The sequence below is a fragment of the Pseudophryne corroboree genome, chromosome 11 (genome assembly GCF_028390025.1).
Source record: "Pseudophryne corroboree isolate aPseCor3 chromosome 11, aPseCor3.hap2, whole genome shotgun sequence".
Lineage (NCBI taxonomy): Eukaryota > Metazoa > Chordata > Amphibia > Anura > Myobatrachidae > Pseudophryne > Pseudophryne corroboree.
Window position 1 is genome coordinate 317426935 of NC_086454.1, and position 15689 is coordinate 317442623.

The 15689-nt window shown below is 47.9% G+C and overlaps 1 protein-coding gene across 4 annotated transcripts in view; it reads right to left on the bottom strand.

Moving 5' to 3' along the window:
* BANP (BTG3 associated nuclear protein) overlaps positions 1-15689 on the bottom strand; it is a 753599-nt gene that overhangs the window by 637092 nt on the left and 100818 nt on the right. For 3 of the 4 annotated variants that reach the window (XM_063945657.1, XM_063945659.1, XM_063945658.1), the window contains one exon: positions 2343-2458. In XM_063945657.1, the coding sequence (XP_063801727.1) occupies positions 2343-2458 (116 nt within the window). Of the gene's footprint in view, positions 1-2342; positions 2459-14451; positions 14677-15689 lie in introns of those variants that run through there. The other variant, XM_063945656.1, reaches the window with a different exon arrangement.

Below are 15689 nucleotides of genomic sequence, written 5' to 3' on the forward strand. Positions count from 1 at the left end.
CTGTCTGTTGTTTTATATACAGGTTGAGTCTCCGTTATCCAAAATGCTTGGGACCAGAGGTATTTTGGATATGGGATTTTTCCGTATTTTGGAATAAATGCATACCATAATGATATCATGGTGATGGGACCTAAATCTAAGCACAGAATGCATTTATGTGTCATATACACCTTATACACACTGCCTGAAGGTAATTTTAGACAATATTTTTTTATAACTTTGTGCATTAAACAAAGTGTGTGTACATACACACAATTCATTTATGTTTCATATACACCTTATACACACAGCCTGAAGGTCATTTAATACAATATTTTTAATAACTTTGTGTATTAAACAAAGTTTGTGTACATTGAGCCATCAAAAAACAAAGGTTTCACTATCTCACTCTCACTCAAAAAAGCCCGTATTTCTGAATATTTGGATATGGGATACTCAACCTGTATACATTGATATTTATGTTGCCTGACTGGGTTGTCTATACATTGCGGCGCCAGACGGTTCACAACTTCCGGTTTAACCGGAAGTGACGCGGCGGCTACTGAGGCACATGATCCATGTATCCATTAGCATTTAGGTATATATAGGGGGCCTGGGAGGCACTATGCAGGTCCTGGTTCCTTCTTGAAGCTGCTGTTGATGCTACTGATATCCTGACTATGTATTGACTGGCGTATACCTTGAGAAAGGTCCGAATATAGGACCGAAACGTTGGTGAGCCCCTTCTGTGTATATACTTGTTTGTGACATGAAGTTACATGGAACCAAGTTTTTTAATAAATGACTTTATTGCTTATACCATATCCTGCAAGTCTGGAGAGTGCTATCTTTCTCCACTGATATGTGGAGAAACACTGTATTGTACTATGAGTCTGACCCTGTGAGTGGATCGGACTTTGATTTGGCACCCCAGCCGTTACCTGTGTTGGGTGAGAGTGTGGGACTTCTCTTACATACATATATATATATATATATAGATAGATAGATAGATAGATATATATAGATATAGATAGATATATATAGATATACACACAGGGTGATTCAAAAGTCGCAGTACACCCTTTTGTTTCAAAAAACTGTGCAGGAAAACTGAATACTCCAGTAAGGTATGGGTGAGGTGGGCTAACTTTTAGGGTATGTACCGAACATGGGCGCCATCTTGAAATCGGCCATCTTGAAATCGGCCATCTTGAATCCAAGTCAGTTTTTTTAAATGGAAAGGGGGTTGTGTAACATGTCAGACAACATCACAATTTGCTGAAAAGTTTATTGCAGCAAACAGATTTGAAATAGCGGTTATGGTTCAGAAGTTACAACATTTTTTTGATGGAATTACAGGCTGATCTGTTCTCCATAAAGGACAGTCATTTAATGTGTTCAACATGTTGTCCCTCTTGGTCAACACAAATTCGAATGGCGCTGGATCCAATTGTCATGCGCTCACAGAAGGATTTCCAAAGAAATGCTGGCACACGCTTCTTAAATGACTTGCTGGAGATGATGTCTGTTTCTTATTTTCTCCGCATACACGAGTTTCTTTAAATGACCCCACAGATAAAAGTCATTGGATTGGACGACGTGGTTCTGTGGAATGGCCACCCAGATCACTTGACCTCACGCCACTTGACTTTTATCTGGGGGATCATTTAAAGCAACTCGTGTATGCGGAGAAAATAAGAAACAGGCATCATCTCCAGCAACGCATGGGAGAAGCATGTGCCAGCATTTGTTCAGAAATCCTTCTGCGAGTGCATGACGATTGGGAAAGCTTGATAGTCAGTAACTGCTTATCTGCTGTGTAAAGGGTACCGACAGCTGTCCCAGTGACCTTAAGTGTTGTGTGAAAATCCTTACCTTTTTTCCTCAACAGAGGAGCCCTAAGGAGAGCGAGAAGCTAAGCGAGGAGACCTAGGGCCCTTTGGAATAGAGTCAGCCGATTCATGCAAACCTTACATACAGCCGGCAGAGCTTGGCCTGTCGTCCCAGCATTTACAGCACTGAGCGGGGCAGCATCAGAGGCGGGACGGGGAAGAGAACGAGGCAGATTACTCTCCTCCAGCCTTTTGACAGCGACAATCCAGGGCAGGCCTGTTGCAAGTCTAATTGCTGATCTTCTGTGATAAGCTAATCGGTTGACTTTAGGTAAATCCCGTTGTCCAGAAAATAAGACACAGAATACAGATCACCGTACAATAAAATCTTTGTGATTATACTTGAAATTCCACAGCGAAGCGCGGGTATTCAGCTACCAATCTATAAAGAACACACACATCTAACCCCAATGTCATATGTGTTCCGGTAGGAGAGCTATATACTTTGGATATTACACCTAAATGACTCACCTGGGTGATGATCGGGATGCAGATCTTCCACCGCTATCTGTACCACTTCCGCCAGCTCCTGTCCCGACATCATTGATATCCGTGTATTCAAGAACAAGTCAATGTCCTGGGTGGTCCTACATCAGAGACACAGAAAGAATACAGATTAAACCTACGCTATTAGTTTTATTTTTGTTTTTATTTCCTAGACCACACAATGTACAGTACTAGCCAAATCCCATCCCAGCGAATTGCTCATTATATAAGGATAAAATTAACAGAAAGGAAGTTAATTTATTTGTCCATCCCTACGGTAACCCTCCTCTCTCCCACATCCACTTCTTTTTCCTTGTTAACCCTTATTAAAGAAAATGAATACGTTTTACTATTAAGATTCCTCTTTAATGCGTCTACATGTTTTCATGTTTACTACAGACTGTAAGCTCTTCAGGAAAGACCGATTTTCTCTTGTTGTAATAGAACAAACTCCTTTACATTGTGCTTTTTTGTTTTACCTTGCAATGTACCTTGCTCACAGATGACAACACATAAGCTATACACACATATGAATAATACAAGAGGAATCCCATGTGGGAAGCTGGCTCTACAGTCACATCTGAGCGTTTGACTGACCAATAAATTGTGTGACTGGGCAGTCCTGATCATCATGTTGCGTTACCTTAGATAGCGCAAGCCCTGGCTCGCCGTGTAAGAAAGAAGATTAACATGTTTACCAATAGCTCCAATCTACTTAAGAACTGGCAGACATTACGCGCAGTTAGACTGTGGCTCATAAGATGCAGCTGGCAGTAGGACAAAGCTGGCATACAGCGATAAGACAGGAACAGCCAGAGCTGGCTCTGATCTTTCACTCCTGTAGAGAGATTTCGGCGTTCTGGTAAGTTGCACTACATGACTCCACTGCTGGCCGAAGAGCCAAAGCACAAGCCAAGACCTCAGATGACTGCGATGGTTCTATCACAACCATTGCTTTGTTTCTTCAGAAAATTGCACAAATTAGAAATTTGATTATAATAAAGTACAATCTGTATTTCCAGAGACCTCAAGATGATAATTTACGCTGATAAATAAAATATAGCTTACCCCTCTTACAGTCTTGACACGAGAAGCCAAGGAGGAATGAAATTCTCTGGGTACTAATCAGTAGAAAGACTAATGGCCCATACACACGGTGAGATTCGGGCTGTGCCCGAGTCTCCCTATGCGACAGGGGATAGGTCGGCACATAGTCAGTATCGCAAGCACACTCAGTAGCACTTTCGATGGGTTGGTTCAATGAAGGACGGCTGGAAACGACGCATTGGGGGTGCACAATATACAATGTTTACGATAATAAGATTTTACTTACCGATAAATCTATTTCTCGTAGTCCGTAGTGGATGCTGGGGACTCCGTCAGGACCATGGGGATATAGCGGCTCCGCAGGAGACAGGGCACAATAATAAAAGCTTTAGGATCAGGTGGTGTGCACTGGCTCCTCCCCCTATGACCCTCCTCCAAGCCTCAGTTAGGATACTGTGCCCGGACGAGCGTGCATAATAAGGAAGGATATTGAATCCCGGGTAAGACTCATACCAGCCACACCAATCACACCGTACAACCTGTGATCTGAACCCAGTTAACAGTATGATAACAACGAAGGAGCCTCTGAAAAGATGGCTCACAACAAGAATAACCCGATTTTTGTAACAATAACTATGTACAAGTATTGCAGACAATCCGCACTTGGGATGGGCGCCCAGCATCCACTACGGACTACGAGAAATAGATTTATCGGTAAGTAAAATCTTATTTTCTCTGACGTCCTAGTGGATGCTGGGGACTCCGTCAGGACCATGGGGATTATACCAAAGCTCCCAAACGGGCGGGAGAGTGCGGATGACCCTGCAGCACCGAATGAGAGAACTCCATGTCCTCCTCAGCCAGGGTATCAAATTTGTAGAATTTAGCAAACGTGTTTTCCCCTGACCAAGTAACTGCTCGGCAAAGTTGTAAAGCCGAGACCCCTCGGGCAGTCGCCCAAGATGAGCCCCCTTCCTTTTGGAATGGGCTTTTACCGATTTTGGCTGTGGCAGGCCTGCCACAGAATGTGTAAACTGAATTGTATTACAAATCCAGCGAGCAATCGTCTGCTTAGAAGCAGGAGCACCCATCTTGTTGGGTGCATACAGGCTAAACAGCGAGTCAGATTTTCTGACTCCAGCCTTTCTGGAAACATATTTTTCAGGGCCCTGACAACGTCAAGTAACTTGGAGTCCTCCAAGTCCCTAGTACCCGCAGGTACCACAATAGGTTGGTTCATGTGAAAAACAGAAAACACCTTAAGGAGAAATTGAGGACGAGTCCTCAATTCTGCCCTGTCAGAATGAAAAATTAAGTAAGGGCTTTATATATGATAAAGCCGCCAATTCTGACACACGCCTGGCTGAAGCCAGGGCTAATAGCATCGTCACCTTCCATGTGAGATATTTTAAGTCCACAGTGGTGAGTGGTTCAAACCAATGTGACTTTAGGAAACTCAAAACAACATTGAGATCCCAAGGTGCCACTGGGGCACAAAAGGAGGCTGTATATGCAGTACCCCTTTTACAAACATCTGAACGTCAGGCACTAAAGCCAGTTCTTTCTGGAAGAAATTCGACAGGGCCAAAATTTGAACCTTAATGGACCCTAATTTTAGGCCCATAGACAGTCCTGTTTTCAGGAAATGTAGGAAACGACCCAGTTGGAATTCCTCTGTAGGGGCCTTCTTGGCCCCACACCACGCAACATATCTTCGCCAAATGCGGTGAAAATGTTTTGCGGTTACATCCTTCCTGTCTTCGACCAGGGTAGGGATGACTTCATCTGGAATGCCCTTTCAGGATCCGGCGTTCAACCGCCATGCCGTCAAACGCAGCCGCGGTAAGTCTTGGAACAGACAAGGCCCCTGCTGGAGCAGGTCCTTTCTTAAAGGTAGAGGCCACGGGTCTTCCGTGAACATCTCTTGAAGTTTCGGGTACCAAGTCCTTCTTGGCCAATCCGGAACCACGAGTATCATTCTTACTCATCTCCCTCTTATGATTCTCAGTACTTTTTGTATGAGAGGCATAGGAGGGAACACATACTCTGACTGGTACATCCACAGTGTTACCAGAGCGTCCACCGCTATTGCCTGAGGGTCCCTTGACCTGGCGCAATATCTAGTTTTTTGTTCAGGCGGGACGCCATCATGTCCACCTTTGGTTTTTCACAACGGTTTACAATCATGTGGAAGACTTCCCGATGAAGTCCCCACTCTCCCGGGTGGAGGTCATGCCTGCTGAGGAAGTCTGCTTCCCAGTTTTCCACTCCCGGAATGAACACTGCTGAGAGTGTTATCACATGATTTTTCGCCCAGCGAAGAATCCTTGCAGTTTCTGCCATTTCCCTCCTGCTTCTTGTGCCGCCCTGTCTGTTTACGTGGGCGACTGCCGTGATGTTGTCCCACTGGATCAATACCGGCTGACCTTGAAGCAGAGGTCTTGCTAAGCTTAGAGCATTGTAAATTGCCCTTAGCTCCAGTATATTTATGTGGAGAGAAGTCTCCAGACTCGATCACACTCTCTGGAAATTTTTTTCCTTGTGTGACTGCTCCCCAGCCACTCAGGCTGGCATCCGTGGTCACCAGGACCCAGTCCTGAATGCCGAATCTGCGGCCCTTTCATAGATGAGCACTCTGCAGCCACCGCAGAAGAAACACCCTTGTCCTTGGAGACAGGGTTATCCGCTGATGCATCTGAAGATGCGATCCGGACCATTTTTCCAGCAGATCCCACGTAAAGGTTCTTGCGTGAAATCTACCGAATGGGATCGCTTTGTAAGAAACCACCATTTTTCACAGGATCCTTGTGCAATGATGCACTGATACTTTTCCTGGTTTTAGGAGGTTCCTGACTAGCTCGGATAACTCCCTGGCGTTCTTCTCCGGGAGAAAACATCCTTTTCTGGACTGTGTCCAGAATCATCCCTAGGAACAGTAGACGTGTCGTCGGAAAAAACTGCGATTTTGGAATATTTAGAATCCACTCGTGCTGTCGTAGAACTACTTAAGATAGTGCTACTCCGACCTCCAACTGTTCTCTGGACCTTGCCCTTATCAGGAAAGCGTCCATATTTCTTTTAAGAAGAATCATCATTTCGGCCATTACCTTGGTAAAGACCCGGGGTGCCGTGGACAATCCTAACGGCAGCGTCTGAACTGATAGTGACAGTTCTGTACCACGAACCTGAGGTACCCTTGGTGAGAAGGGCAAATTTGGACATGTAGGTAAGCGTCCCTGATATCCAGTGACACCATATCGTCCCCTTCTTCCTGGTTCGCTATCACTGCTCTGAGTGACTCCATCTTGATTTGAACGCTTGTATGTAAGTGTTCAAATATTTCAGATCTCACCTAGCCGTCTGGCTTCAGTACCACAATATAGTGTGGAATAATACCCCTTCCCTTGTTGTAGAAGGGGTACTTTGATTATCACCTGCTGGGAATACAGCCTGTGAATTGTTCCCAATACTGCCTCCCTGTCGGAGGGAGACGTTGGTAAAGCAGACTTCAGGAACTTGTGAGGGGGAGACGTCTCGAATTTCCAATGTACACCTGGGATACTACGTGTAGGATCCAGGAGTCCACTTGTGAGTGAGCCCACTGCGTGCTGAAACTCTTGAGATGACCCCCTACCGCACCTGAGTCCGCTTGTACGGCCCCAGCGTCATGCTGCGGACTTGGCAGAAGCTGTGGAGGGCTTCTGTTCCTGGGAATGGGCTGCCTGCTGCAGTCTTCTTCCCTTTCCTCTACCCCTGGGCAGATATGACTGGCCCTTTTGCCCGCCTGCCCTTATGGGGACGAAAGGACTGAGACTGAAAAGACTGTGTCCTTTTCTGCCGAGATGTGACTTGGGGTAACAAAAGGTGGATTTTTCAGCTGTTGCCATGGCCACCAGGTCCGATGGACCACCCCTTTATACGGCAATACTTCCATGTGCCGTCTGGAATCTGCATCACCTGACCACTGTCGTCTGGCAGATATGGACATCACATTTACTCTTGATGCCAGAATGCAAATATCCCTCTGCGCATCTCGCATATATAGAAATGCATCCTTAAAATGCTCTATAGTCAATAAAATCTTGTCCCTGTCAAGGGTATCAATATTTTCAGTCAGGAAATCCGACCAAGCCCCCTCAGCGCTGCACATCCAGGCTGAGGCGATTGCTGGTCGTAGTATAACACCAGTATATGTGTATATACTTTTAGGATATTTTTCAGCTTCCTATCAGCTGGCTCCTTGAGGGCTGCCGTATCTGGAGACGGTAACGCCACTTGTTTTTATAAGCGTGTGAGCGCCTTATTCACCCTAAGGTGTGTTTCCCAACTCGCCCTAACTTCTGGCGGGAAAGGGTATACCGCCAATAATTTTCTATCGGAGGAAACCCACGTATCATCACACACTTCATTTAATTTATCTGATTCAGGAAAAACTACAAGTAGTTTATTCACACCCTACATAATACCCTTATTTGTGGTACTTGTAGTATCAGAAATATGTAACACCTCCTTCATTGCCCTTAACATGAAACGTGTGGCCCTAAAGGAAAATACGTTTGTTTCTTCACCGTCGACACTGGAGTCAGTGTCCGTGTCTGTGTCGACCGACTGAGGTAAATGGGCGTTTTTACAAGCCCCTGACGGTGTCTGAGACGCCTGGACAGGTACTAGTTTGTTTGCCGGCCGTCTCATGTCGTCAACCGACCTTGCAGCGTGTTGACATTATCACGTAATTCCTAAATAAGCCATCCATTCCAGTGTCGACTCCCTAGAGAGTGACATCACCAATACAGGCAATTTGCTCCGCCTCCTCACCAACATCGTCCTCCTACATGTCGACACACACGTACCGACACACAGCACACACACAGGGAATGCTCTGACAGAGGACAGGACCCCACTAGCCCTTTGGGGAGACAGAGGGAGAGTTTGCCAGCACACACCAAAAACGCTATAATTATACAGGGACAACCCCTTATACAAGTGTTTTCCCTTATAGCATTTTTATATATGTAATCATATCGCCAAATAAGTGCCCCCCCTCTCTGTTTTAACCCTGTTTCTGTAGTGCAGTGCAGGGGAGAGCCTGGGAGCCTTCCTCACAGCAGAGCTGAGCAGGAAAATGGCGCCGTGTGCTGAGGAGAATAGGCCCCGCCCCCTTTTCGGCGGGCTCTTCTCCCGGAGTTTGTGAGATCTGGCAGGGGTTAAATACATCCATATAGCCTCAAGGGCTATATGTGATGTATTTTAGCCATAAAAATAAGATTTTACTTACCGATAAATCTATTTCTCGGAGTCCGTAGTGGATGCTGGGGTTCCTGAAAGGACCATGGGGAATAGCGGCTCCGCAGGAGACAGGGCACAAAAAGTAAAGCTTTTCCAGATCAGGTGGTGTGCACTGGCTCCTCCCCCTATGACCCTCCTCCAGACTCCAGTTAGGTACTGTGCCCGGACGAGCGTACACAATAAGGGAGGATTTTGAATCCCGGGTAAGACTCATACCAGCCACACCAATCACACCGTACAACCTGTGATCTAAACCCAGTTAACAGTATGATAACAGCGGAGCCTCTGAAAGATGGCTTCCTTCAACAATAACCCGAATTAGTTAACAATAACTATGTACAATTTATGCAGATAATCCGCACTTGGGATGGGCGCCCAGCATCCACTACGGACTCCGAGAAATAGATTTATCGGTAAGTAAAATCTTATTTTCTCTATCGTCCTAGTGGATGCTGGGGTTCCTGAAAGGACCATGGGGATTATACCAAAGCTCCCAAACGGGCGGGAGAGTGCGGATGACTCTGCAGCACCGAATGAGAGAACTCCAGGTCCTCCTTAGCCAGAGTATCAAATTTGTAAAATTTTACAAACGTGTTCTCCCCTGACCACGTAGCTGCTCGGCAAAGTTGTAATGCCGAGACCCCTCGGGCAGCCGCCCAAGATGAGCCCACCTTCCTTGTGGAGTGGGCCTTTACAGATTTAGGCTGTGGCAGGCCTGCCACAGAATGTGCAAGTTGGATTGTGCTACAGATCCAACGAGCAATCGTCTGCTTAGACGCAGGAGCACCCATCTTGTTGGGTGCATACAATATAAACAACGAGTCAGATTTTCTGACTCCAGCTGTCCTTGCAATATATATTTTTAATGCTCTGACAACGTCCAGTAACTTGGAGTCCTCCAAGTCACTTGTAGCCGCAGGCACTACAATAGGCTGGTTCAGATGAAATGCTGACACCACCTTAGGGAGAAAATGCGGACGAGTCCGCAGTTCTGCCCTGTCCGAAAGGAAAATCAGATATGGGCTTTTGTAAGATAAAGCTGCCAATTCTGATACTCTCCTGGCAGAAGCCAGGGCTAGAAGCATGGTCACTTTCCAAGTGAGATATTTCAAATCCACCTTTTTTAGTGGTTCAAACCAATGAGATTTTAGAAAGTCCAAAACCACATTGAGATCCCACGGTGCCACTGGAGGCACCACAGGAGGCTGTATATGCAGCACTCCCTTAACAAAGGTCTGGACTTCAGGGACTGAAGCCAATTCTTTTTGAAAGAAAATCGACAGGGCCGAAATTTGAACCTTAATAGATCCCAATTTGAGACCCATAGACAATCCTGATTGCAGGAAATGTAGGAATCGACCCAGTTGAAATTCCTCCGTCGGAGCACTCCGATCTTCGCACCACGCAACATATTTTCGCCAAATTCGGTGATAATGTTGCACGGTTACTTCCTTCCTTGCTTTAATCAAAGTAGGAATGACTTCTTCCGGCATGCCTTTTTCCTTTAGGATCCGGCGTTCAACCGCCATGCCGTCAAACGCAGCCGCGGTAAGTCTTGAAACAGACAGGGACCCTGCTGAAGCAAGTCCCTCCTTAGAGGTAGAGGCCACGGATCCTCCGTGATCATCTCTTGAAGTTCCGGGTACCAAGTCCTTCTTGGCCAATCCGGAACCACTAGTATCGTTCTTACGCCTCTTTGCCGTATAATTCTCAATACTTTTGGTATGAGAGGCAGAGGAGGAAACACATACACCGACTGGTACACCCAAGGCGTTACCAGCGCGTCCACAGCTATTGCCTGCGGATCTCTTGACCTGGCGCAATACCTGTCCAGTTTTTTGTTGAGGCGAGACGCCATCATGTCCACCATTGGTCTTTCCCAACGGGTTACCAGCATGTGGAAGACTTCTGGATGAAGTCCCCACTCTCCCGGGTGAAGATCGTGTCTGCTGAGGAAGTCTGCTTCCCAGTTGTCCACTCCCGGGATGAACACTGCTGACAGTGCTATCACATGATTCTCTGCCCAGCGAAGAATCCTTGCAGCTTCTGCCATTGCACTCCTGCTTCTTGTGCCGCCCTGTCTGTTCACATGGGCGACTGCCGTGATGTTGTCCGACTGGATCAACACCGGTTTTCCCTGAAGCAGAGGTTCTGCCTGGCTTAGAGCATTGTATATTGCTCTTAGTTCCAGAATGTTTATGTGAAGAGACGTTTCCAGACTCGTCCATACTCCCTGGAAGTTTCTTCCTTGTGTGACTGCTCCCCAGCCTCTCAGGCTGGCGTCCGTGGTCACCAGGATCCAATCCTGTATGCCGAATCTGCGGCCCTCCAATAGATGAGGACTCTGCAACCACCACAGAAGAGACACCCTTGTCCTTGGAGACAGGGTTATCCGTAGGTGCATCTGAAGATGCGACCCTGACCATTTGTCCAACAGATCCCTTTGGAAAATTCTTGCGTGGAATCTGCCGAATGGAATTGCTTCGTAAGAAGCCACCATTTTTCCCAGGACTCTTGTGCATTGATGTACAGACACCTTTCCTGGTTTTAGGAGGTTCCTGACAAGCTCGGATAACTCCTTGGCTTTTTCCTCCGGGAGAAAAACCTTTTTCTGAACCGTGTCCAGAATCATCCCTAGGAACAGCAGCCGAGTTGTCGGCATTAACTGGGATTTTGGAATATTCAGAATCCACCCGTGCTGTTTTAGCACTTCTTGAGACAGTGCTAATCCCATCTCTAGCTGTTCTCTGGACCTTGCCCTTATTAGGAGATCGTCCAAGTATGGGATAATTAATATGCCTTTTCTTCGAAGAAGAATCATCATCTCGGCCATTACCTTTGTAAAGATCCGAGGTGCCGTGGACAATCCGAACGGCAGCGTCTGAAACGGATAGTGACAGTTTTGTATAACGAACCTGAGGTACCCCTGGTGTGAGGGGTAAATTGGAACGTGGAGATACGCATCCTTGATGTCCAAGGATACCATAAAGTCCCCTTCTTCCAGGTTCGCTATCACTGCTCTGAGTGACTCCATCTTGAACTTGAACTTCTTTATGTACAGGTTCAAGGACTTCAGATTTAGAATAGGCCTTACCGAGCCATCCGGCTTCGGTACCACAAAAAGAGTGGAATAATACCCCTTCCCTTGTTGTAGAAGAGGTACCTTGACTATCACCTGCTGAGAGTACAGCTTGTGAATGGCTTCCAAAACCGTCTCCCTTTCGGAGGGGGACGTTGGTAAAGCAGACTTCAGGAAACGGCGAGGTGGATCTGTCTCTAATTCCAACCTGTACCCTTGAGATATTATCTGCAGGATCCAGGGATCTACCTGCGAGTGAGCCCACTGCGCGCTGTAATTTTTGAGACGACCGCCCACCGTCCCCGAGTCCGCTTGAGAAGCCCCAGCGTCATGCTGAGGCTTTTGTAGAAGCCGGGGAGGGCTTCTGTTCCTGGGAAGGAGCTGCGTGTTGCTGTCTCTTCCCTCGACCTCTGCCTCGTGGCAGATATGAATAGCCCTTTGCTCTCTTATTTTTAAAGGAACGAAAGGGCTGCGGTTGAAAAGTCGGTGCCTTTTTATGTTGGGGAGTGACTTGAGGTAGAAAGGTGGATTTCCCGGCTGTAGCCGTGGCCACCAAATCTGATAGACCGACTCCAAATAACTCCTCCCCTTTATACGGCAAAACTTCCATATGCCGTTTTGAATCCGCATCGCCTGTCCACTGTCGCGTCCATAAAGCTCTTCTGGCCGAAATGGACATAGCACTTACCCGTGATGCCAGTGTGCAGATATCCCTCTGTGCATCACGCATATAAAGAAATGCATCCTTTATTTGTTCTAACGACAGTAAAATATTGTCCCTGTCCAGGGTATCAATATTTTCAATCAGGGACTCTGACCAAACTACCCCAGCACTGCACATCCAGGCAGTCGCTACAGCTGGTCGTAGTATAACACCTGCATGTGTGTATATACTTTTTTGGATATTTTCCATCCTCCTATCTGATGGATCTTTAAGTGCGGCCGTCTCAGGAGAGGGTAACGCCACTTGTTTAGATAAGCGTGTTAGCGCCTTGTCCACCCTAGGAGGTGTTTCCCAGCGCTCCCTAACCTCTGGCGGGAAAGGGTATAATGCCAATAATTTCTTTGAAATTATCAGCTTTTTATCAGGGGCAACCCACGCTTCATTACACACGTCATTTAATTCTTCTGATTCAGGAAAAACTATAGGTAGTTTTTTCACACCCCACATAATACCCTGTTTAGTGGTACCTGTAGTATCAGCTAAATGTAACGCCTCCTTCATTGCCAAAATCATATAACGTGTGGCCCTACTGGAAAATACGGTTGATTCGTCACCGTCACCACTGGAGTCAGTGCCTGTGTCTGGGTCTGTGTCGACCGACTGAGGCAAAGGGCGTTTCACAGCCCCTGACGGTGTTTGAGTCGCCTGGACAGGCACTAATTGATTGTCCGGCCGCCTCATGTCGTCAAACGACTGCTTTAGCGTGTTGACACTATCCCGTAGTTCCATAAATAAAGGCATCCATTCTGGTGTCGACTCCCTAGGGGGTGACATCCTCATATTTGGCAATTGCTCCGCCTCCACACCAATATCGTCCTCATACATGTCGACACACACGTACCGACACACAGCAGACACACAGGGAATGCTCCTAACGAAGACAGGACCCACTAGCCCTTTGGGGAGACAGAGGGAGAGTTTGCCAGCACACACCAAAAGCGCTATATATATATCAGGGATAGCCTTATAATAAGTGCTCCCTTATAGCTGCTTTGTTATATCAAAATATCGCCATAAATTTGCCCCCCCCTCTCTGTTTTACCCTGTTTCTGTAGTGCAGTGCAGGGGAGAGACTTGGGAGCCGTCCTGACCAGCGGAGCTGTGAGAGGAAATGGCGCCGTGTGCTGAGGAGATAGGCCCCGCCCCTTTTCTGGCGGGCTCGTCTCCCGCTATTTAGAGAAATCAGGCAGGGGTTAAATATCTCCATATAGCCTCTAGGGGCTATATGTGAGGTATTTTTAGCCTTTATATAGGTTACATTTGCCTCCCAGGGCGCCCCCCCCCCAGCGCCCTGCACCCTCAGTGACCGCGTGTGAAGTGTGCTGAGAGGAAAATGGCGCACAGCTGCAGTGCTGTGCGCTACCTTTAGAAGACTGCAGGAGTCTTCAGCCGCCGATTCTGGACCTCTTCTGACTTCAGCATCTGCAAGGGGGCCGGCGGCGCGGCTCCGGTGACCATCCAGGCTGTACCTGTGATCGTCCCTCTGGAGCTTGATGTCCAATAGCCAAGAAGCCAATCCATCCTGCACGCAGGTGAGTTGACTCCTTCTCCCCTCAGTCCCTCGCTGCAGTGATCCTGTTGCCAGCAGGAATCACTGTAAAATAAAAAACCTAGCTAAACTTTTTCTAAGCAGCTCTTTAGGAGAGCCACCTAGATTGCACCCTTCTCGGCCGGGCACAAAAATCTAACTGGAGTCTGGAGGAGGGTCATAGGGGGAGGAGCCAGTGCACACCACCTGATCTGGAAAAGCTTTACTTTTTGTGCCCTGTCTCCTGCGGAGCCGCTATTCCCCATGGTCCTTTCAGGAACCCCAGCATCCACTAGGACGATAGAGAAAAGGTATTATACATTGCTGCCCAGGGCGCCCCCCCCAGCGCCCTGCACCCTCAGTGACAGTTGGTGACTGTTGGTGAAGTGTGCTGACAACAATGGCGCACAGCTGCAGTGCTGTGCGCTACCTTATGAAGACTGAAAGTCTTCTGCCGCCTGTTTCTGGACCTATGGACCTCTTCAACTTTGGCATCTGCAAGGGGGGTCGGCGGCACGGCTCCGGGACGAACCCCAGGGTGAGACCTGTGTTCCGACTCCCTCTGGAGCTAATGGTGTCCAGTAGCCTAAGAAGCAAATCCATCCTGCACGCAGGTGAGTTTTCTTCTCTCCCCTAAGTCCCTCGTAGCAGTGAGCCTGTTGCCAGCAGGACTCACTGAAAATAAAAAACCTAACTTAAACTTTTATTCTAAGCAGCTCAGGAGAGCCACCTAGATTGCACCCTTCTCGTCGGGCACAAAAATCTAACTGAGGCTTGGAGGAGGGTCATAGGGGGAGGAGCCAGTGCACACCACCTGATCCTAAAGCTTTTATTATTGTGCCCTGTCTCCTGCGGAGCCGCTATATCCCCATGGTCCTGACGGAGTCCCCAGCATCCACTAGGACGTCAGAGAAATACTGTTCCGATCCAGGTCAGAACAATATATTGGGTGACAGATCATATAGTGTGCACCCAGCATATTACTACAGCACAGCAAGGTCACTAAGGTCATTCACTAATATATAGGGGTTTCTTAAAACTGGGTCTAGTCAAGAGCACTGACCCCATACGGCCACTTGTGAGCCAGATCACTTGTGCAATCGCTGGTGGTGAGACTACTGACAGCATTTACCAACATGCAGGATAATGATGCTATAAAATGTGATGGGATTATTGGGGGTCATTCTGACCCGTTCGCTCGCTGCGTTTTCACGCAGCAGAGCGAACGGGTCCCTGCTGCGCATGCTCCGGCGCCTTTGTGCGCCTGCGGGACGGCCGACGGCCGTGGCAGGACAGCGATTGCCTCTGCCTGATTGACAGGCAGAGGCGATCGATGGGTGGGAGGGGGCGAAACGGCGGCCTTTGGCCGGTGTTTCGTAGGCGCGGTCTGATCAATGCAGGCGTGGCCGGACTGAATGGGGGGCGTGCCGCAGCGGCTGGCGTGACGTCACACGCAGCCGCTGCAGGCCAGGGAACGAGGTGTAGCTCCCGGCCAGCTCGCTAAAGCTGCGCTGGCCGGGAGTTACTCCTGAAGTGCAAAGGCATGCCTTTGCACTTCTGCGAGGGGGGCCGGACTGACATGCGGGGCGGACTAGCCCCGCGCTGGGCGTCCCCCCGCATGTCAGTAAAGTTGATCGTAGCTGTGCAAAATTTTGCACAGCTACGATC